Source organism: Gracilinanus agilis, chromosome 5 (genome assembly GCF_016433145.1).
Source record: "Gracilinanus agilis isolate LMUSP501 chromosome 5, AgileGrace, whole genome shotgun sequence".
Lineage (NCBI taxonomy): Eukaryota > Metazoa > Chordata > Mammalia > Didelphimorphia > Didelphidae > Gracilinanus > Gracilinanus agilis.
In genome coordinates, this window is record NC_058134.1 from 222,789,163 (window position 1) to 222,813,869 (window position 24,707).

Consider the following 24,707-nt stretch of genomic DNA (forward strand, 5'->3'; position numbering starts at 1 on the left):
ATTACATTACATTACATTACATTATATTATCACATCATATTATATTATATTATATCATATCACATCACATCATATTATATTATGTCATGTCATATATATCATATATCATTATGTTATATTACATTGCATTATATTATGTTATATATCACATTACATCAATTTATTTCTTTAAATATGGGTTCCAGAATATAAACTCTTAGAGGGCAAAATCAGTTTGGGGATTTATCTTTAATTCCTTAGCTCCTCCCTCTGTGCTTAATATAAGAACATTTGTTGAATACAACTGATTTCAGGTACAGGGCTGGACACACAGTAGGATCCTTTTTTTTTAAAATCCTTTCTTTCTGTCTTTGAATATATACTGTGTGTCAAGTCCAAGGCAGAAGAGCAGGAAGGGCTAGGCAATGGGAGTTAAGTGACTTGCCCAGGGTCACACAGTTAGGAAGGATCTGGGACCACATTTGAACCCAGGCCCTCAAACCATTGAGCCACTTAGCTGCCCTGCATACAGTAGACTCTTAATAAGTATTTGGTGCATATGGTTGAGCAGAGGTCACTGTACACTCAGTGAACAAGCATTTATTACTTAGACAATCGATAAACATTTATTTAGCTCCTACTATGTGTCAGGCACTGTGCCCTCTCTTCTTCCTGCTCCCAGAATCTGCCTGTGAATTTGCTTTTCCCTTTGAGAAAGGACAGGCTGACAAAAAGTTCTGAGGATGCTCCTCAAGAGTCCATTTCTGCATCTGATTTGGCAAATGACTATTTTTGGCTTTGTTTGGCACAAACCAGAAATCAGAACGCCGCTGGATAAGTGGCGGGCAGGGTGTGCCATCTGTAGCCTGGCACCTTGTACGAAATCCTAAAATGTGGAGCAGAAGAGGACATGGAGTATCATTGAGTCTGGTGATTTCTTAATTTACAGATGAGAAAAAAAGTCAAGGAAAGGGTTCGACACTCCCCTCAAGGCCCAAATGACTGGCAGAGATCTTCAAAATCCCGCCTCCTTGAACAGATTATCGAACACAGGCCCAGAAAAGGAAATAAGGGAGAGAGTGATGGCCCCTTAGCAGCCTTTAGTTCTCAGCAGAAAGGGTCTAACTCTAGTCCAACACTTTCATTTTACAGATGGGGAAAGCGAGACTCAGAGACACCAGTAAATGACAAAGGGGAGATCTGCACTCAGGGCTCCCTGGCTCCTGGGCCAGCACTCTATCCCTTCCCCCAAGAAAGCTGGGATTCAAATCTAGGCTCTGCCACTTTTCTGGGTCTCAATTTCCTCATCGTTAAAATGAAAACAGTCATGTGGTGTAGTGGATAGAGCACTGGGCTTAGAATCAGGAAGACTCATCTTCCCAAGTTAAAATCTGGCCTCAGATGTTTACTAGCTGTGTGACCCTGGGCAAGTCACTTAACCCTGTTGGCCTCCGTTTCCTCATCTATAAAATGAGCTGGAGAAGGAAATGGAAAATCCCTTCAGTGTCTTTCCCTAGAAAACTCCAAATGGGTTCATAAGGAGTCAGAAAGGACTGAAACAATTCGACAACAAAATGAAAACCATAATTCCTGCACTGCTTCCCTCCTAGGGCTGTTAGGAGGAATGTACTCATTAAAGAAAGGCTCATTAAAAGCAGGGATCGTCCTTGCTTTCTTTCTAACCCAGGTGTCTGGAGTGTAGTAGGTGGTTAATAAAAGCTTGTTGACTGACTAAAGAAAAATAAATTATTATTATTATCTTAAACCCTCACCTTCCATTTAAAAATCAACACTGTGTATCGGTTCCAAGGCTTCCTGAAGAGAGGTAAGGGCAATGGGGTTAAGTGACTTGCCCAGGGTCACACAGCTAGAAAGCCTGGCTCTCAATCCGCTGACCCCTGATGTCAGCCATTATTAGCATTAACATTATTATATTATAATACATCATATTATAATTATGTAATTATATTATAATATTATAAGATTAAAATGTTAACAATATTAACAGCACTGATCCCCTAACAGGGACTACAGCCCCTGGCTCCTGTGAGGCAGTTCAGTGTTCTATTTATTAAAGTGCTGACAAATCAGAGAACATAAATTGGGAGCTGGAATCAAATCCACTCCTTTCATTTTACAGATAAGGATCCTAGAGTCAAAGATTCAGACACGGTAGGGGCTAGTCAGCCTGCCTCATTTTAAAGATAAGAAACTGGAGCCCCAGAGAGGTTCTCAGGATGATACATTTTTTCTTTTTCTTTTTTTTTTCCCCTGAAACTCTTACCTTCTATCTTAGAACTGATACTAAATATCAGTTCCAAGGCAGAAGAACAGGAAGGGCTAAGCAACAGGGGTTAAGTGACTTGCCCAGGGTCACACGACTAGGAAGTGTCTGAGGCCAGATTTGAACCTGGATCCTCCCAACTCCAGACCTGGTGCTCTATACATTGTGCTACCTAGCTGCCCCAAGTCACAGATTTCAAGGGATTCCAGAGGTCATATAATCAATCTATCTCTTCCCTGATTTTACAGGTGAGGAAACCGAAGCCTGGGGAGGTAAACGATTTGCTCAAGGTCACATTTGTAACCGATCAATAAAGAAATATTGATTAAGTATTTACTATGTGCTGGGCATTGTGCTAAACCCTGAAAGGAAGACAAAAACAGACCCTGCCCTCAAGAAGCTTGCCTTCTCAGAGGCAGCTAGGTAGCACAAGGGACAAAGCACCAGCCCTGGGTTCAAATCTGGCCTCAGACACTCCCTAGCTGTATGACCCTGGGCAAGTCCCTTAACCCCCATTGCCTAGCCCTTGCCACTCTTCTGACTTAAGAGTTGTTACTAAGCTGGAAAGTAAGGAGTTGTTTTTTTTTTTTTTTAAAGGAAGAAGGGGGCGCCTGGGTCACTCAGTGGATTGAGATCCAGGCCTAGAGATGGGAGGTCCTGGGTTCAAATCTGACCTCAGACACTTCCCAGCCGTGTGACCTTGGACAAGTCATTTAACCCCCATTGTCTACCCTTACCACTCTTCTGCCTTGGAGTCAATACACAGTAATTTTCAGAAATACTGAAAAACAACTGAACAACAGGAAATATTTAACAAAATAAATACACAGTATTGATACCAAGACGGAAGGTAAGGGTTTTAAGAAAAAAAATAAAGGAAGAAGAAAAAGCTTGCTCTCTGATGGGAAGGCCAAAATGCAAAGAGCTAGGTACATAAAACCTCTAAGAAGCAAGACTTGAATTCAGGCCTTCTGACCATTGTCTTCCCCCACCCGTCTTCTCTCCTTCAAAGTAAACATGCCGGTTCTTAAGAGGGTGGCCGCTTCCTAGGCTACGGCTTCCTTTCAAATGGAAGCCGCCCCCCAAAGGGACCAGGAATGAGCACATTTGGCTTTTTGATATTTTTGTCAAAGATCAATAAGGCCGCCTAATCAGCTGAGATTCTGCAGCTGCAACCAATTATCCTCTCTGGGAACAAACTCCCATCCTCTCCACGAGGTCTTCTGGAAGCTGAGAAAAGCAGAAACCCGGGAGAGGAGACAGCTGACCAAGGTGACCCTCGCCGGGCCCCACTGAGAACTGGGGCTCGCCTCGCAGCACTGGACTTCCGTTCCAGCCCGTGTTCTACTTTGCAGCCCCCCCAGGGAAAGGGCTGGCAGCTAGTGGGGACTTACATAAGCCAACAAGCCCATCCGCTCTCCAGGGTCAAACACCAATTTCAGCGCCCCTTCTTGGAGGTCAGCTTCTGGCCTGAGCCAGCCCACACTCCCACTTGCCAGGACCATGGCGGGAGGCGTGGGCCACTTTCAGGTCATTCTCTTCCCGTGGATCAAAGGGCTGCAGGCCAAGGAGCATGGTGTTGAGAGCTGGAAGGGACCTTAGAAACTACTCACAGATCCCCTCATTTTACAGAGTAGGATCCTGAGGCTCAGAGAGCCATCAATAAGCTTGAAATGACCTTGAAGTTCAATGTCTTCATTTTACAGAGGAGTAAACTGAGGCTTGTGGGCAGCGAGGTGGCACAATGGATAGAGTACCTGGCCTAGAGTCAGGAAGACTCATTTTCCTGAGTTCAAATGCAGCCTCAGATACTTATTAACTGAATGACCCTGGGCAAGTCACTTCATCCTGCTTGCCTCAGTTTCCTCATTTGTAAATTGAGTTGGAGAAGAAAATGGCAAACCACTCCAGTAGCTCAGCTATGTGACCTTGGGCTAGTCATTTAACTTNATAAACCCTCACCTTCCATCTTAGGCTCTATACTGTGTATCATTTTCAAGGCAGAAGAGCAGTAAGGGCCAGGTATCCCAGGGTCACCCAGCTAGGAAGTGTCTGAGGCCAGATTTGAACCTAGGATCTCCCTTCTCTAGGTCTGGCTCTATCCACCGAGCCACCCAGCTGTCCCCTCTTCCTAATTTCCTGTAGGGAGGAGCTGTCTTTCATCTCAAATCTTCACATCCAGGTGGGGGAGCTTTGTGTGCTGTGCATGTGGAGAAAAGGGGCTGGTTGGCATTTCCAGGGACATTCTAGGGGTGGGACAAGGGAGCCCGACTTCCTGGGGAAATGTCCAGGAAGAGACACAAGGGCTCCTTCACCCTGGGCTCAGGGGGATGCCATGGTAGCCAACTGGTCCACAACCTTGCTGACTCCTGCTTGGGATGGAACGATGGATTCGGACACAAAAGATGCAATTTCAAAACCTGCCTCTAACATTTACTGTGTGCCCTTGGGCAAGTAACTAACATCTCTGAGCCTCAGTTTCCTCAAATGTAAAGTGAGTGGGATGGAACTGATGGCCTCTCTGGTCTCTTTTTGCTCTAAATCTAACATCCGAAGTGGCTTCATCTCTGAACTTTGAGAGAGAGGCGATGTTGGACGGTGGACCCAATCTTCAACTTGGACTTGTAAAGGTATCTTTGGGAGGGACTAGATACCTCAGCACTAGGAGACAGGGGAGACTGATGGGTGATACAATGGAGGGTGGGCTAGACTTAGGATGAAGGCTTAGGCTTAGGAAGTTGGGATGCTTAGACCCAAGTTGGAATCCTACTTCAGATCTGTGTGACCCTGGCTAGGTCACTAAAACTTCTCTAGACCTCAGTTTCCTCATCCATACAACGGACATAATAAGAGCCTAGCCCCCAGCTCCCCTGGGCTGTGACAGGGAATCAAATGAGATACATAAAGAGTTTGCACACTTTACAATGCTAAGTGAATGCTGGTGGTTACTCTCAGTAAGTTCAAACTCTTCCTCTGACCTATGATAATCGTATAACCAGAAGTGACCACTGAGTCAGATAATTCAGCCCTAGAGGGAAGAACCTGAGTTCTAGCAATGGGTTGAAGTCAGATACAGAGCTTACCTAATTAGTAAGGAAAAACGTTCTAACATTTAGAGAGAATTAGAACGGGTCAGAAGTAGTGAGAGACCCCTTACAAGAGGCTCACACCCCACCCGTGACACTTCTTAGTTGTGTAACCCTAAGCAAGCCACTTACTCTCTAGGGTTCAGTTTTCTCATCTGTAAAATGGGAATGCTAACAGGATGGGCTCTCAGAGGGTTGGCATGTGGCTCAAATTTAATAAGAGCTCTGCAAACCCTCATAAGTCCTACAGAAATGCAATTCATTATTCCCTCCCTACAAGTTATTTTGCCTTCTGTAGGAGTTGTTATGGGGGAAATGCCTCGTCACCTTTACATTTGCCAAACGAACGGGAGCTACTCTTATTATTAACCCCTGACCTCCTTCACAAGCCCCCGGGCTCCTCGACTGGAGGCTGAAAGGGCCTTAGAGGCCATCTAGTCTCACACCCTCATTTTATAAAGGAGCAAACGGGTCCAGGGAGATGAAAGGGCCGGCCCAAGATCACCCAAGTGCTAAGTGACAAAGGGAGGATTTGAACTCGGGTTCTGTGGCTCAAATCCAGATCTTGTTCCACTGTACCCTTTTCCCTTAGCTGGGTTAAGATGAGAACTTCCTGATGCCACACATGGCTTTCAGGGTTTTGTGCTCCGAGACCAAGCATCTGTCACCTGAGGAGAAATGAGCCCTCGTTCAAATGCCACGGCATCTCTGTGGTAGACCCAAAGGACAGGATGGCAAGCTGGGTCTATGAATAATTCCTCTGCTGACAGATTGCTAGTGTCAAAGCCCAAGAGTCTTGGCTAGTGGTCTCAGAAACAAACCTCTTGCTGTTCAGAGACACCCTGGGGAATGTGGTCCTGTCATTCGTACTCCAGAGGGCCCGAGTTTAGCACATTCAGCCTACAGGCTGAACATCTCTCCTCTAAGGACACTGTTACATGGCTTTAAGAAGGGGAGGCAGAGAAAGAGACAAAGAGACAGAGAGAGAGAGAGAGAGAGAGAGAGAGAGAGAGAGAGAGAGGAGAGAAACTGATGTCAGCCCAGAAACAGACATTCCTATGAAATAAATATTCCTATGCTTTAGTTCTTTATTTTGGGGGAACCAAAGGGATTTGCATAGGATGGAATGCATTTCTGTTGTTTTAAGTGTTCTAGTGGGCAATCGGGGTGATGGAAAATATTTAAATGCCTATGAATTGTCCCCCCAGGAGCAGAAGATTGGAGGGTAGCAAATGCAGAGAGAATTATCCCCAACTTCAAGAGCTGTTCATTATTAATAATCTGTTCCCCCTGACACTGGACCCATGAACTGGCTCTTACGAAGACTGCTCTGTCACCTTGACATGCCATTTATCCAGCCTGATAATGGGGGAGCCCAGCTCAGGCTCAGGCAGGAAGCCGAGCATCCGGCGACAAGCCGTGGCTGCGTGGGCTCGTCCTCACCGATGCCCAGCTTTTACTAAGGAAGGCAGCAAGCAGCGGCTGCCAGATGCTGGGTGCCGTCCCTCGTTGTTCCCTCCTCCCTGCCCCATCTCTTCCCTTCCTCCCCATGCCGTCAGATGCCAAGGACTTACTTGAGCTGTCGGGGTTCACAGTCCACCCCTGGCAACAGGAGCCTGGCGGCCTGGCGGACATCATCACTGTCCATGGAGAAGCTGCGTCGGTGACTAGCGTGAGCCACAGCTACCCGGATCCATTCCATCAAAGGGGGCAGCACGAGGAAGGGCCTGGAAGGGACCGGAGGTAGAAATGGGCCGTTAGCAGCAGCATCTCTAAGCCTGGGCACGAGGCTCTCCAACAGCTGGTCCCTAGCCACCTTAGTGGGCAGAGATGGCTGAAGGGCCCGGTGACTGGCTCATGCCTCTGCCTCTAGTTCCCCGAGGGCCCGAGGCTCCATTTCCTGGGATCCCTGTGGGCCTTGGGCACGGGAGCAGAATACAGATGCCGGCTATGAGGAAGGCTGTTGATTCTGAAGGATCTTTTTCCTTGTGTTGCTCTGACAGAGCCCACGCCTTCCCCTCCCCACTCCTGCCTCCTCTCTGGCTTCCCAGCTGCTTCCTCAGCTCTAATACCTTTCCCTGGAAACACAGGCAGCTTGTCTCTGGCCTTGGGGCTCCCTCCCTTCCTGCTAAATAGGTTTCCTCTTTCTCCCTCTATCAATTCCCATCAGCCTCCCTTCACCTTGCTCTGATTCCTTCCCAGGGCCCATTTCCCTGCTTTCTTCTAGCTGCATGAGCTCTCCGAGCTCAGATATACCAGCTTGTGGCATCATTTGTGGGTGTTAAAGCATCTAACATCTCTCTCTTTCTCTCTCTCTCTCTCTCTCTCTCTCTCTCTCTCTCTCTCTCTCTCACACACACACACACACACACACACACACACACACACACACACACACGGGTTCCATAGAGAGAACTTTGGATTTGAAATGGAAAGATCTCAGCTCAAATCCTGACATTGCTACATACACCCTGTGTGACCTTGGTTGAGTCAGGCAACCCCTAGAATATGAAGATATTGGACAAGATGGCCCCCGAGGTCCCTCTGATCCTCTGACCTTGAATCCTAGGACCTGCCTGAGTCTCAGTTTCCTCATCTGTAAAATGAGAATATTGGCCCCAGTTTTATTATGATTAAAATGATCTCGAGACTGATTTGGGGGTAAGATTATAAATGTATTGATTATATCAGGCTTATTGGTTAGGCCAGCATCATGATCAGTAAAGTGATGTAGGTCTGCATGGCTCTCCCAGGACTAAGAATCACTGGAGCTGAGTTAGGCAATAGATTTTTAGGAGCTCATTATTCAACCCCTCTCTTGACCATCCCAAGACATCTTTAATTGGTGAGAGCTAATTACGGGGCGGTCATGTACCAGAAAAGAGCCCTTGTCTCCCTCATTAATTAACTGAATTCTGTTAAGGAGGAAGACATTCCTTGGGATTCCCAAGGACAAAGAAAATGCAAAAAGCGGCAGTCTGGATGGGATCTCTGACCCAGATCCCACACACAGAAACAAATACACAGAATTCTCCTTAACATAATGGGAATTAATACAAGATATAAAAAAATAAATTCTCATACTTTCCTCAGCAGTAAAATGAGGATGTTGGTCCCAGGGGCTTCAGTTTCCTCATCTGTAAAAGGAAGATGTTGGCCACAATGGCCTTTAAGATCCCTGCAAGTTCTAGAGCTATGATACTGTGAACCTACGTCATTTCACCTCCATTGGCCTTAGTTTACTCTTCTGTAAAATGAGGGACTTGATGGTTTCTAGGGTCCCTTTAAATCCAAACCCCTCCATTTATTGAAGAGGAAGAGACATGCAATACCTTACCTGAGGTCACATGGGCAAAAATGGCAACCTTTTGGGGTTTTTTTGTTTTTTTTTTGTGAGGGGAAGGAGGGCAGCGTTTATACATCACGAACATATGACAAGGAGACACTGTGGTTTAGTGGTTAGAGAGGGCTTCAGAATCAGAATAGTCTAGAGCCAAATCTTGTCACTGCCACTACTGGCTATGTGGCTTAACCTCCTGGTATTCTGGAAAACGAAGATGACTAGTGTGGTTCACTTATTCTAAGTAGGCGTTGGACCAGTCACTGATCTTAATCAGCAGAGATTTGGAGCTGGAGGGAACCTTAGAGGCCATCTGGTCCAACCCCTTCATTTTACAGATGAGGAAACTGAGGCTCAGGGATGGGAAGTGAGTTGCACAGAGAGCAAGAGGAAGAGCCTTGGTCCTCTGACTCCAAACCCTACATCCTTTCCATTGTACCAAGAATTTGTATGCTGGGAGTTTCTGACATGGATGAGACACCTGGGTCTGAACCAAAGGTACCATGCTGGGGGCTAGTGCTCTGCTCTGGGGGTAGAGAAGTAGGGGTACTCCTCCTCCCCACTCCCTGGGGTGCCCAGGTTGATAAACTCTGAAGCATACCATGCCATGCCAAATAACTAATGCACCCCTTCAAAAGCCAATGTTCAAAGAAGGCCAGAGCAGGCCCAACCTGGGCAGACATCCCTATTATAAAAAAAGGACCAGCCAGGCTTGTTCTTCCTTTTATTTCTCATTTCATGTCTTTTTCTACTTTCCTTTCTAACTTTCTCAAGGCAGGAATGAAAGGTGACTTTCCTCTGATGTGACCCGTCATGGCTGGTGCCAGTCTGAATGGGGCCCTCCCCCAGCTCTAGGGGAACAGGAGGGAGGGAGGCCGGGACCAGAGGTCTCATTTCTGCTCAGCCCCTGCTCTATCTTGATGCCCCATGACGTGGGCCGGGAGGGCAAAGAGGAAGCTAAATGGCATCTTTCAGAGTTTGCCAACTCATCACTCTGATTCTGAATTCCTTCGAGTCAAGGCCCGGGTGGCAGCAGAGCAGGACAGGAAGGTCTGGAAGGATACATGGAGGATTAGTCTCAGCAGAGGACCAGGAAAGGGAGAAGCTGATGGGCTCTGCTGTGGTCAGGGATGAAGGCGAGGGAGGTCCCTCTGCCAAGGTCAGAAGATTGCAGGTGTAGATCTGAAAGGACATCTTGGGCCACATAGACCATCCCTTCTTTTTACAGATGAAGAAACTGAGGCCAGGGAAAGTGAAGGGACTTAGGGTCACAAATCTAAGACTGGAAGGGACCTCTGTAGTCATCTAATTCAACCGTCTCATTTTACAAATAAGGAAACTGAGGCCCTGAGAGGTTAAAGGGCTTAGGATTATAGATCTAGGCCTAGAAGGGATCACAGAGGCCATCTACTCTAACCATCTCATCTTACAGATAAGGAAACTGAGGCCCAGGAAAGAGGAAGTGATTTACCTTACAGCTATTCAGGCTATAAACTCCAGAGGTGGGATTTGAATTTAGGTAAAAAACAAGAAGGTCATTTAATCCAATCCTAGAGGGAAGGAATAGGAACAATGGGTGGAGATCCTAGAGAGGCCAACTCTGGCTCAGATTTCAGGCAAAATCCCTTAGGATGAGAAAAAACTGCCATTGGTATGTTCTCCTAGAGGTTCTTGGAACTCGGAGCATCTTGTGGGCTATACCAGGCTGTTTCAAATCAATTCAATTCAATATTGACTCTGAATTAATGCCCTGCTAGGGGCAAGGTATTGGGATGCAAAGACCCTGCCCTGGTCCAGAAGTTGTTGTTAGTCTTTTTAGTCATGCCCAACTCTTCATGACCCCATTTGGAGTTTTCTTAGCAAAGATACTGGAGTGGTTTGCCATTTCTCTCTCTGGCTCATTTTGCAGATGAAGAAACTGAGGCAAACAGAGTAAAGTGACTTGCCTAAGGTCACACAGCTACCAAGCGTCTGAGAAGAGTACAGAAGACCCAATGCAAAGCCAGGCTCAGGCTCTTACTAGCTTGTGTGTCTCTGGGCAAACCATTTAACCTATCTCAGCTTCAGTTTTCTCATCAGAAAAATGGAGAGAATAATAGTACCTATCTCCCAGGATAACTGCAAGGATCAAATGAGTAAACATATATAAAGTCCTCTGCAAAACTTAAAGGGCTATATAAATTCTAGTTATTATTATTGTTGTTATTATGATACAAATGGGCCAGGCTCATAGTCTCATTACCCAGAAGTCTCAACTTCCATGGACCTTTCCTTGTCCATAGTCCCAATTTTCCTAGATCCTAGTTAGCCCTTCTCTTAGCCTTACCTTCCCAACCTTATCTTTCAGGAAAACTCTGACCTTTTATTCCAATTAGGCAGCTTTCCTCCTCAGTGCCCCCCAAAAGCATCCCGTGGTCATTCCTACTGCTATCCCTAAAGCCTAGAATGCCACCCCTATCCCTTTCTCTATGTCTCTCCTGTCTTTTTGAGGTCCACTTCGGTTGACCTACCGCCCATTACAACTCTACTACTTTCCACGTTATGGCCAAAACAGGCTGCTTTCTGCCCCTCGATCCACCATACTTGGCTGCCTTTAATAACAGAGAATACAGTGCCAGCTTCTACTGCAGAGATGTTGGCAGTCAGGAAAGGGAGAGTCACCGGGCTGGAGTTATCGGCTCTCTCAAAGCCATCCTTTACACTCAGAAAGTACGATTGATTGGAAACGGAATTGAATCTGGCGGGTCCAGGTCAGCAGGACCTCGGAAGGCCACTAAGTCACACCCAGGTTTTATGGTTTGGGTGACTTTGTCCTGTTCTGGCCCGCTTCCTCTCACATCCCTGATCGCTACAACTGCAGTAAGTAAACCTCCCGGCATACACTGACAGACACCACAGACACACAGACACACACACACACAGACACACACACACACACACACACACACACACACACACACACACACAGACACACACACACACACACACACACACACACACACACACACACACGCTAAGTAACTTTAGCTCGGGGCCTGAGATAACCCTTTGACAGTTTGGCAGGATTCCAGGAGGATCCACGGACCCAGGCTTGGAAGCCTTGGCATCAGGCAGGTCCTCATCTGACCTTCTCTCCTGGAATGAAGCCCCAGAGTTCAGGAGATGTGAGTTTGAATCCTGGCTCAAATTCTTACTATCTGTGTGCAACCATGTTCTGGGCCTCAATTACTCTTGTCTGGGAAAAGGGTTTAATAATTAGCTCATTAATTCACAATTTAATAATGATTTAATAAATATGTATGATTTTATGATAATTAGAAATAGTTCAAATTAATCTTTCTACTGACTTCATAGGACTGTGACCAGGAATGAACTTTGCAAAACTGACGACCTTGGGATGGAACCCCTGTCAGGAAATTATAAAATCTCTCCCTTGTAAGGAACCCCAGAAACCAGTTCATTCAGCTAGAAGAATCCTCTCCTGCCAACTCCCTGAGAGGTAGTTGGTCATCCTATGTCTACAGTGAGGCTTTGGCTGGCAATGAACACACCACCTTTGGGGCAGCCCATTCCACTCCTGTCATCTCTAATTGTTAGGAAGATTTTCTTTGAATCAGGCCTAAATCTGCCTCTTTATAACACCCACCCACCCACTACTCCTGCTTCTGTCTTCTGGGGCCAAGCAGAGCAAAACTAGTCCTTCTGACACATGAAGGGCCTTCAGATACTAGGAGACAAGCACTCATGTCTTCCTTAGGGTTCCTTTTCCTGAGTTACGTGGTGCCATGGTGGATCAAGCGCTAGATCCGAGGAACCACCGAAATCTCAAGAAGCAGCACTTCTTATTTTTAAATCAACTGGTCAGTTGGCTTTCTCCATCCTCCCCCCCACATACACACATACACACACACAATGGACCCCACTCCTCTGATGCAGGTTTATTATACCACTTGTGAGTTTACCACTCAGTCCCTCCCCTGGACATCTCAAAGACATCTCTGATTAGCAAATAGCCAGTAAGTATTTGGATTTAGACACTTAACTTCTCTCTCATTATTTCATTACAAAAGAGTTGGGTCTTTGCTGAGATATACAAGATACCAGCACATTTCCCTTCCTTCCTCTTCCTTCCTTCCTTCCTTCCTTCCTCCCTCCCTTCCTTCTTTCCTTCCTTCCTTTCTCTCTCTCTCTCCCTTCCTTCCTTCTTTTCTTTCTTTTCTTCCTCCCTCCCTCCCTTCCTTCTTTTCTCTCTTTCTTTCTCTCTCTTTCCTTCTCTCCCTTTCTCTCTCTCCCCCTCTCTCTCCCTTCCTTTCTTCCTTTCTTTTTCTTCCCCCGCCCCTCTCTCTCTCTCACACACACACACAGAGCTCACTCTGATCCTGCCTCCTCAATCTCAATCTCAAACCCTCAGCCCCTCCCTCTCAGCAGCTGCCTTTCATACCAAATGCTGGACTACAAAGCACCCTGCACTGCTTGGATCACACAGTCTGTGTCTAATGAATCCAGGAGAGAAAAACCAGACATTGTGTGCCAGGCTCATCTCTACAAGGCAAGCACTGAACACTTGGATATGGAATCTTGAGCTCCTAGTTTTCAGCATCCTCCCAGCTTCTCTGTGGAATAAGAAGCTGCCTCTTTTCCCTTTGATATCACGTTATTATTTCCATCACTTCTACCTCAATGAATCTTCAAGTTCATTAAATCCTTTGCTGATTCTCTTTTCTGGGGGAGGGGAACTCCTGTTCATTCTTGTACAGAGTAACATTTTTTCTTTTTATTTCACTCCCTCTCTCCCTTCTTTCTGTTCTTCTCTGTCTCTCCCTCCCCTCCTCACTCTCTTCCTTTCTTCCTTTCCTCCCTCCCTCCCTTATTTATTCGTTTGTTACCCCCTTCCTTCCCTCACTCCTTTCCTACCTCCTTCCCTCCCTCCCTTCCTTTCTTCTTTCTTTTCTTCCTTCCTTCCCTCTTTCCTTCCTTCTTTAGGAGGTGGAGGGGGAAGCATCCACCTGTCATCCTTTGTTCTTGTCATATGCCCAGTCCACCTATTCTTTCTATTGCACATTTTTCCATTTTACAGATGAAGAAATTGAGGAACCAAGTGATTAAGTGACTTTTTCAGAGTCACATAGTAAGTAATGAAGTTGGGGAATCAAATACAGGAGGTCCTTCTTGCCACTATGGCATAGTGGCTAAAGTACTGGACTTGGACTCAGAAAGACCTGAGTTTGAATTCTACTTCAAGATATTTACTAGCTGTGTGATCTTGGGAAAGTCACCTAATCTTTTTATGCTTCAGCTCTATCTTTTCCAACTTGAAATCTATGATACTTTAATCCCGACTCCAAATTAGATATTTTTTTCATCTACCATGTTAGTTATTGGAAGTCAAATCTGTTGAGTGAAGGCTCTTAATCCCTCCCCACCCTACCGCAAACATGCCCATTAATTTTTCTATAAATTTCTATAAAATTTTCACAAATATTTTGGTATATAGGACCTTTCTCTCTGACTTTGAATTCCTTGGGATATGTGCCCAAGAGTGGTATCACTCAGTTAAAAGTCATGTACTGTTTAGTGACTTTTCTAATAGATTTCCAAATTGTTTTCCACAAGAACTGGAACAATTCAGGTTCTAAGGTGGGATATTAGTGTCCCACAGCCCTGGCAATATTTAGTATTTCTTTTATCTTCTGTCCTTATCTTTACTTTGATCCCAAAGTGCAGAATTCTTCAAGTAGCCAAATGCCATTGAGAAATGTTTAACAAAACAACTAAAGGTACAACACAATGTAGATAATGCTAATTTGTGGTATTCTCAGCAGGGTTCATTAATAGTAGTTGGATACTGCTGCTCTTTTCTACTTAGTCTACTGGAAAGGGGCTGAGATCCAGCTCTGGATTGGTGAATTAGTGAAGGCTCAAAAGAGGATCTATCTCCTTTCGATCCCTCAAGTATTTAAGAGTGTTACCAATGTGGAGCCAAGCAGAATCAGCCTCCAGTGCCCGGCCAGTTCTGCCTGGGGCTGATTTCCTGTGTGCAGCCTCATCTCTCAGATAAGGACAGACAACTTAGGGTGGTGATAAAGTGAAAGAACAGATTTCCTGAACCTTTCCATATGTGAGTGAGAACCATAAGGACTGCATCAGTCATGAAAGCCACAGGCAGAAATGTGTCTGGCTGTGTTATTGTACTTTGAGGTTCTGTACGTATGAATTCAATGGTTTCCTAGTGAGAGTCATGGATCTGGGAGGCAGCTAGGTAGCTCAATAGACTGAGAGCCAAGCTTAGTGAGTGCAGGTCCTGGTTTCAAATCTGGCCTCAGACACATTCTAGTTTTGTGACTCCGAGCAAGTCACTTACCACTGCTTAACCAGTACCGGTCTTCTCTCTAGGAACCAATAGTACTGATTCTAAGACAGAAGGTAAGGGTTAAAAAAAAAGAATGGTGGATTTGGAGTCAGAGTGTCTGGGTTTGAATCCTGGTCCTACTATGTGAATGGGGGGACATCACTTTCTACGGTAATGGAGAGAGGAAAGCACTTCAAGACAGGAAGACCTGGTTTCAAATCATGCCTCTGATAACATACAAGCTGTATGACTTATAGGCAAGCTTCTCATCTACTCTATGCCTTAGTTTCTGCTTCTGTAAAATTGGAAGCTAAATGAGAAGGCTTCTAAGGCTTCATACAGCTCTAAGTCTAGGATCCTATAGTCTATCTGGGGCTCAGTCTTTTCATCGATAAAATGGGACTATGTGAACCTATGAGGATCCTTCGAGTTCTAAACCATTATACTATGAGGCTCAGAATAATAGTATAATCATGATTATTATAGTTAGAGCTCTAACTGATTGTACAATGAAATTCTGCCCTCACTAGCTTCATGACCTAGGACAAGAAATTGAACCTCTGTGGGCCTTATTTAGTCTCCTCATCTGTAAAATGAGGGTGTTATAAATCTAAGTTATTCAATAAAGATTTACTAAATGGAATTAATTGAATCATGCCACTGTTTTTGAGACTTTTCCTTATTTGGGCAGTTTTCTCTGGATCCTTTCCAGGTTGGAGAGAAGGAATTAGAAGGTCAACAGCAGTTTTAGCAGTGTGCTAATTCCAGGGAAATAGGTAGTGGCAGAAAAGAGGATAAATTGATAGGAGAAAATGTTGAGCACTGGTTTCCATAGCAATATCCACTCTAATTATGTGACATCTGCATGCAAATGGAGCTAAGGGATGGCAGAATTCACTACAGGCAGGGCAAGACCACAGCTATACCTGGACCATCTGGAAACCTCCAGTAATGAGCTTTTATTGATAGCTTTCTGGATTCTTGAAGGCCAAGTGTCTCAAGAACTCTTCCCTCTCTTCCTTTTCCAAATATGTAACCATTTTGGATGGAATTACACAAATGCACCAATGGATTTCTGACCCTACTGATGCAGGCATTCCCTCCTGTGATGAAGATTGCAGCCCATTCTGCTTGACTCTTATTCATATACTTCTGGAATTTTCCAGGGTTGGGGATCTAGTTCTAAAACTAGAAGGGACTTCAGAGGCCATCTGATAGTCCAACTCCTTCATTTTACAGAGGATTAAACTCAGACTTGGAAAAGTGAAATGTGTGCCAAAGGACAAGATAACAAGCATGAGAGGGAATTTGAACTCAGATCCTCCAATTCCAGGGCTAGTGCTCCAAGGTCCCTTCCTTAGTTTCTCTTGATATCACTATGCCAACAGAACTGTCCATGGTACCTACAATTCTTACCATTGGAATAGCCATTTTTTCTTCATACGTTTCTTTGAAAACAGCCTTCATTTCTCCATTGTAATCCCTAGTTTATAAGTGGTTCCTGCCCAACACATCTCCCCTCCTTACACTCTGGGTCATGCTCATTTTCAATTTTTTTTCATGGTCTGCAATGTCCTACGGAGCCATCCAATCCCATCAGAAGAATGAAACTTTGAGTCAAGGTGGAGCTTTGTTTCAGATGGACAACTGGGACTTTACGATATCCCAAAGCAATCTTGGTCCCTCTCTCCTGTTCGGTTATGGGTCCAGCTCATGTCTACTTGCAGTGTCTGTCTGTCCAAAATATCTCTCCTAATATACAGATGAGTTTGAGAAATAGCCCATCCAACTGCTGGTGATAATCTGGACAATGGGCACTCTTGAGTTACTCAGTTTTTTCCACCTAGATAATTGGGCGACTGTGCCATTAAAGATGATGAGCGGGTTAATTTTTTAAAAACTTGGAAAGACCTACACTAAATAATGATGAATGAAATGAGCAGACCCAAGAGAACATTATATACAGCTGCAGAATTAATAGTTGAAGAATAACTTGTGAATGTCCACCTCCAGAGAAAGAACTGATAAATAGAAACGTGAAAGCCACAATCTAATTTATATATACATGCCTTTTTGTAGAGCGATGCCTTCTGTGGCATGGGGAGAGGGGGGAAGGGTTAGGTTGAACTTGCTGGGAATAAGTTCTATTTAAAAAAAGATAGTTAGGCAACCTTTTTTTGAGTGGCTCCGGATCTCACCCAGGAGGCTCTGCAATGTTCCAAGGTTTGATGCAATCAATACGATCTTTCTAAAATATTTACTTTCTTATCTTCTCAAAGGAGGCAAAACATAATCTGGTCTTTTATTAATGGCTCAGGGCAACAAGAGAGCTGTCCCAGAGTGGACTTCTGTTAGAATTCGAATTCTTCTATTTACTTTCCTGCATCACCTTGACTAGTGAGGGGGATTGGACCAGGTGATCTCAAAAGTTCCTTCCAACTCTAAATCTATGATCTGAGAATTGAAAGACAGTATGGGGGCAGCACAGTGTACAAAGCACCAGGCCTGGAGATGGGAGGTCCTGGGTTCAAATATAGCCTCAGACACTTCCTAGCTGTATGAACCTAGGCATGGCACTTAACTCCAGTTGCCTAGCCCTTACCATTCTTCTGCCTTGGAACTAATACTTAGTATCGATTCTAAGATAGAAAGTAAGGGTTAAAGGGAAAAAAGACAGATATTATGGAAAAGAGAGGAGGGAGTGGGCTCCTATTCATTAGAGGTCTTCAAGTGGAGACTGGACATTATGGAGAAAATTCCAGCCCAGGTACTGATTAATTTAAGTGGAACCTTTTGCAGTGGATCGTATAGTTCTTTTAAGTTGCTGCTTCTAATCTTCTCTGGATATAAGAGCCAGATAACTGCTTGAAGTGTCTCTAAAACAAGAATAAATAAGTCTGAATGAAAGCCTGACAGGGTCCTACACTGTGTAAAGTGTATGTGTTTTGATGCATAGATTTCATATAGTTAGAAGGGGCTTCAGAGACCACTTAGGCAAACAGCTCATTTTGCAGTCAAGGAAACTGAGGTTCAAAGAGTTCAAATAACTTGTACGAAGTCACTGGTAATTATTGGAAGAGGTATGATTTGATTCCAGGTGCTCTGACTCCAGTGCTGGTTATTTTTTTAACTCTACTTTTGTTACATTTATTTTGGTTGTGTAAAAAGCATCCTATAAGCGCTTTTGGTCTCACAAAATGCTTTCCTCATAATAATTCCTAGATTGTACAACTATTATTTTCTCACTTTTCAGAGGAGGAATTGAGTATCAAAGGAGTCAAATGATTTCCCCACAGTTAATGGAAATAAATGGCAGAGTCAGGATTAGAATCCAGATCCTGAGGCAGCAAGCCCTCATTCTACTATGTCACATCTCCTTCTCCTTCTCCAATTTAGTTGACAGGCAGCTGAGTTCCAGATGGGTGATGTGTGATTGTATGATTGTATTCATGCGCTCTCGCTCTCTCTCTCTCTCTCTCTCTCTCTCTCTCTCTCTCTCTCTCTCTCTCTCTCTCTCTCTCTCTCTCTCTCCTTTTTTGTCTGTCTGTGTTTCTGCCTCTCCCTTTCTCTGTCTGTCTGTCTATTAGTCTGCCTCTACCTCTCTGTCTCTATCTCTCTCCCTCCTCTTCCCCTCTTAGCTTCTCTCCCTTTCTCTTCCCCCCTTGGCCTCCCTTCTTTCCTCCTTTCCTTCCCCTCCCCTTCTCTAATTCCCAGGTTGCCCAATCATCAGGCTGGGCTTCTAGGTTGCTGCTTGTTGCTCCCTTAAATTCTAATCCAGTCCCACAAGTATTTTTAAGTAGTTAATACATGCAAAGTACACAAGCAATACCACCAGTAAATAGAAGAAATAAACCTCTGTCTCAAGAAAACTTGGGTTCTTGGCCTGCCCCAACAACACACTGACTGAGTGACCCTAGGTAAGTCATTTAACATCTTGGTAGAACAAGGGCTATAAATGACTGAGGATTTACTGGGTCTGGTTTGAATGAACTAATAATTGATTGAATGTATAAATATTTATTAGGCTTCTGCAGTGGGCCAAGCACTCTACTAAGCTCTGAGGGATACAGACTTTAAAAAGTGAGACAGTACCTGCCCTCAAGCAATTTATTTTTTTAATGAGAAATGTAATTTGTGTAAGTGGGGACTAAGAAAGGGAATTTTAGTCTGGGGAGGCAGAAAGATTGTGATTTTCAGGTTTTATTGCAGATTCAAGTTTACTCAATCAATCATTAGTTTATTCAATCACTCAAGCAAACATTTACTGAGCCACCACTCTATGCTGGGTCCTGCTGGAGATACAAAGATAAACATTATTCACTCCCTGCCCTTATAATAGCCTGATTGGGGAAATCGGTCACATGCCAGGATAACTCTGAGATGCAATAAATGGTGGTGAGGAGCTAAGAGAGAGAGGGAAAAATGTGATGAGAATTTAAAGGAGAAAGTAAACGCTTCTGGCTAGGGGGACTCTTAGTGGGAAATCAAGGAAGACTTCAAGGAGGAGGTAGCCTTGGAAGTAGCCATTTCCTTGGAAGAGCATTTCATGAAGAAGGCTGGAGATCAGAGGGGCTTGTTGGGTTGGGCTAAACCATTTCCTCCCTGCTGATGTCCCATGCAGTTCTCTGCATATAGTTGGCCCTTAACAAATATTTGCTGATCTGATGCTGCCCATCTCATACCCTTTGCTGCCTATGACATTTTCCTCCTAACAATGTCCCTCTGAGATAATAGTATCTTACAGCAATAATGTTAAATATAAAAGTGTGTCACAAAACGCCCATGACTTTTTGGAGCCATTTGGGATATGAAAATAGGTTTGGTTTTGTTCATCTGACTCAAAATTTCACTATTTGCCCTTGATCCTGGCGGGGTGGGGTAGGGAGACACTCCATCGATCAGTACTTAGGGATTCTAGTCACACATTTCTAGATTCTAGATATGTTATAGAGCAATATTTAGGGATTCTAGTCATGTAGGTCTGGATTCTAGATGTCCAGATTCTAGATAGTCCATATACCAATATCAAGGGAGTGTAGCCATGCACTTCTTGATTCTAGCCACCCCACAATCCATACTTAGATATCTATTCACGCATTTCTAGATTCTAGCCACTCTATACGTCCATATTTAGATATCTATCCAAGCATTTCTAGGTTCTAGAAACTCCATAGATCAGTATTTAGGCATTTTAGCCATGGACTTCTGGATTCTAGATTTCTAGATGCTAGATACTCCATGTACCAATATTGAGGGAGTCTAGCCATGCATTTCTTTGATTCTAGCCACTCCATACTATCTGTATTTAGGAAGTCTATTCATGCATTTCTAGGTTCTAGGTACTCCATAGATCAGTATTTAGGAATTCTGGTCATGGATTTCTGGATTCTAGATGTCAAGATTCTAGATATTTCATAGATTTGTATTTAGGGATTCTAGCCATACATTTCTGGACTTGAAATATCATAGAATCACAGGGATTATCTAAGTCCAACCCTCGCTTTTCCATATGGAGAGAATGAGATTCAGAACTTAAGTGATTTGCTTCAGGTCTCACATTTAGTAAGTTTCAGGTTCTCTGACTATAAATCCAAAATGCTTTCTATGGTGCCAGGTGGCTTCTCCAAATTCCTAGATTTCTAAAGGGATTCCTTACAACAATCTTGTCAACAGGAAGATAACAGAAGTACTATTTCCCCCACTCAACAGACAAGGAAACTGAGGCTTGGGAAGGTTACCATAGTAATGGCTGGAGCTGGGATCATAGGATTGGAAACTAGTCAGGGCTTTGGAGATGATCTAGTCCAAAGCCTTCATTTTGCAGATGAAGAAACTGAGACCCAGGGAAAAGAAAGGATATGGGCAGGATTACAATGGTAGAACCCCAATTCCAATATAGTTAGGAAGATGTTGACAAATACCAAAGCAATCATTTGAACTCTAAGCTCTTCTGATCTTGAGTCCTTGGTTGAATACACTCTAGTCTCACCATCACTGGTCCTCTTTAGATATGATCAACATTTTTACCCCTCAAAAAAAATAAACCATAACAAAACTGGCCAAGTGGATTGACTGTCCCAATATCAATAAAGGTTTGGGGCAGCTAGGTGGCTAAATGGATAGAGTGCCATGCCTAGAGATGGGGGTCCTGGTTTTAAATCGGACCCTACACACTTTCTAGCTGGGCAAGTCACTTAACACCAGTTGCCTAGCCCTTACTGTGCTTCTGCCTTGGAACTCAGTATTGATTCTAAGTCAGAGAGTAAAGGTTTAATGAAAAAAAAGGTTTATTTGTGATTAAGTAACAGAATCATAGATTTAAGCCTGAGAGACCTTAAAGATAATCTTTTCATTTTACAGATGTGAAAATTGAGGTTTGCAGGAGTCAATCTATGCAATTCAATAAACATTTATTGAGTACCTACTATATGCCAGGCACTGTGCTAAGCCCACAGTAAGCTCTTCTGCCTTGGACCCAGTATACAGTATTGATTCTAAGATGAAAGGGAAGGTTTTTAAAAAAAATCCATTATCAGACTGTTTACCATCTGAAGGAGGCAGGAAGGGGAAGTAAGGGAAAGAACTTGGAACTCAGTATTTTAAAAAATGTTAAACATTTCCTACATGTAACTGGGGGAAAATATTACCAAAGAGAGAAATTAAGTGACAGAATTTTGATTAGTACTCAGCTCTTCAAAGAGATAATGAATTTGAAATTGGAGGTCCAGAGTTCGAATTCCACCTTTGACACTTACTACTTGTATATCCTTGGGAGAAGAACTTAACTTCTCTGGGATTCAGTTTACTCATCTATAAAATGAAGGGTTTGGAGTAGATGGTCTCTAAGGTCCCTTTCAGGCTTGAATATATGTTTCGGTGAACTCCAGATCTAATTCTCATTCTAAGGTCCCATACCACCTCCCTCATGTGTTAGTTGGCCAACACTGGCTAAAAGAGGGGGTTCCTTTTTGCAACCATTAAACACTGGAGGTCTTTGGAAGAAGGGATAGATTCCCTCTCTTCTGAAAAAGGAAACCTCCTTCATAATGAGAACATCTCAAGGTCTCTAGGGGATGGTTACATAAGCCAATGGAATGGAGACAAGAGTTGCAGCAAGGACTTGATAATTGCTGAGCAGTAATTTCTGTTAATGTCAGCATCTGAGTGGGAAAGAGCATGTGAAAATGTCGGTCATTGACTCTGCTGTCAATGATCCTTAGAGAGATTCCTTGGAGGGTCGAGGGGATAGGAGTGGCCACAGAGGGCAAAGAAGAAAGGCAGTTTGGAGCAGAGAGAGAATCCAGCCTTGTTGGGCTCAGAAGAGCTGGCCCTCAATCTCTGCTCTGCCACTAAAAAGCAGGGTGACTTGACTTTGGAAAGGCATTCTTCCTCTGGGGCCTCAGTTTCTCCTCTGTAAATGAGGGGATGAACTAGATCTTCCTATTTCTAAATCTATGATTTTATGACATATATGTGTGTGACCTTGGGTGAGTCTTTAGGGATTCAGTTTCCTGATCTGTAGAATAAGGGGGATGGACTAGAATCAGTCATGGCCAACCTTTTAGACACTAAGTGCCCAAACTGCAACCCGAACACCGCAATGTGAGCCCCCCACCTTACCTCAAACAGGGGAGGGAGGAAGCACTCCCATTGGGCTACTGGGTAGAGGGGCGAGTCATGTGAAAAATTTTCTTAGGCACATGAGAAGAGGGGGAAGGGAGCAGCCTCCTCTGGCATTCTGCGGCAAGCACGCCATAGGTTCGCCAACATGGGACTAGATGATCTCAAATGTCCTGTCTAGTCTTAAGTCTATGACTTTATGATCCACTGATGCATATTTACAAGGGTCTTTAGGGTTACATACAGATGGCTTGAGAAGATCTTTGAGACCAGTTAGTGTCCTTTTTTGGTCACATATCCCTTTGGGATAATCACAATCCTGGTGAAACTTGAGAAACCCTTCTCAGAATTATGGTTTCAGGGGGCAGCTGGGTAGCTCCGTGGACTGAGAGCCAGACCCGAGACAGGAGGTCCTGGGTCCAAATTTGACTTCAGATACTCCTTAGCTGTGTGACCCTGGGCAAGAAACTTGGCCCTCATTGCCTAGCCCTTACCACTCTTCTGCCTTGGAACCAATACCTAGTACTGATTCTAAGATGGAAGGTGAAGGTTTAAAAAAAAAGAATTATGGCTTCAAATAAAGAAAATGCTTAATTTTAGTTTATTATTGGTGAAAGTAAAGATATTTTCCCATCCAAATGCATACATTGCCTGGAATCTATCCAATGGAAAATTGATTGGGGATCAATAATGGGGAGGAGGGAGTCTATTCATCACTGATCTAAAAAAATAAAACAAAACCATACCCAGTATCTAGACCAATCCATAACTGACTAGGAATCTATTTGACAACATCCCGGAGTAGGGATTCTCCAGAGTCTTCTGTTTTAATCAATGGGCATTTATTAAATACATGCTGTATGCTAGGCAAGGCAGAGGTGAAACCAGTCATAGCCTTCAGTATATTCACATTTTATTGGGCGCCAAGTGTTCTGGTTGGAATTGAACCCAGGACTCCTGGTGCTAAGCCTAAAGTTACATTGCTCACTGATTGGGGGCAGCAACCTGAAAATCTAATGGGAAGATAATTAAAATAAGTAGGTGAGTGATGAACTCTGCCTCTGTGAAGTAACTGGAGTGAAAGGAGGGCATGACAATAATACACAGATGGGCCCCGGGAGACATTAATTATGCATAGGAGTTTAGAAGTGAGAGAGGAAGCGTCTGCCACGGAACTCTGATTTTAGCCACAGCCTTGGAAAAGAGGGCAGAGGTCTCCAGAAAAAAAGCTAGCGGGCTGGGGGGGTGGAGGGAAGAGTAAAGGAGGAAGGGCGTAGGCACCCGAATCTCCTTCCAAAGAAGTCACCACAGACACACGAGAAAAAGAAAGGCTTGGAGGGGGTCAGCTGATCTCCCCTCTTCACCCCAGGTTCCATGGAGGCTTATACCCAAAGGACAATTCAGCCTTCCTTCCATTTTTCAGAAATCCTGGTGTTTCTGGTGATGGCATGTTGAACTTTGAATTAGGAAAACCTGGGTTTATTTAAATCCAACCCCTAACACTAGCTGTGTGATCCCAGGCAAGTCACAACTTCTCTATGCCTTGGTTTCCTAATCTGTAAAATGGGACAGTGCATAGAACACTGAGATTGGAATCAGGAAAACTCAGTCTTCATGAGTTCAAATCCTACCTCAGATACTTAGTAGCTGTGTGACTCTGGGTAAATCACTTAATCCTGCCTGCCTCAGTTTCTTTACCTGTACATGGACATGGCAAACCACCCTAGTATCTCTACCAAGAAGGCTTCAAATGGGTCCACAAAGAATCAGACATGCCTGAAAACAACTGAATAACACAAAAGGGAGATAATAACACTTGTAGTACCAGCATGAGAACCGTAGAGACACGGTGAATAACAGATGGCCAGGAGGAGTGTGTTGAAATCTGGCCTCTAAAATATACTCATTGTATTACTTTTGAGCAAGTCTCTTAAAATCTCTGTGCCTCAGTTTGCTTATCTGTAAAATGGGGATAATGGCACTTATATTACTAGCCTGAGAGCCATTGTGACCCAGTAGAGAGAGAGGTGACCCACCAGAGCCAGGGTC

General features: G+C 44.2%; 1 protein-coding gene across 1 annotated transcript in view; it reads right to left on the reverse strand.

Annotated features, from left to right (window-relative positions):
- Positions 1–24,707, reverse strand: part of BTBD11 (BTB domain containing 11) — a 334,485-nt gene that overhangs the window by 63,084 nt on the left and 246,694 nt on the right. The window contains exon 4 of the mRNA XM_044679134.1: positions 6,924–7,076. Coding sequence (XP_044535069.1) covers positions 6,924–7,076 — 153 coding nt within the window. The remainder of the gene's footprint in view (positions 1–6,923; positions 7,077–24,707) is intronic.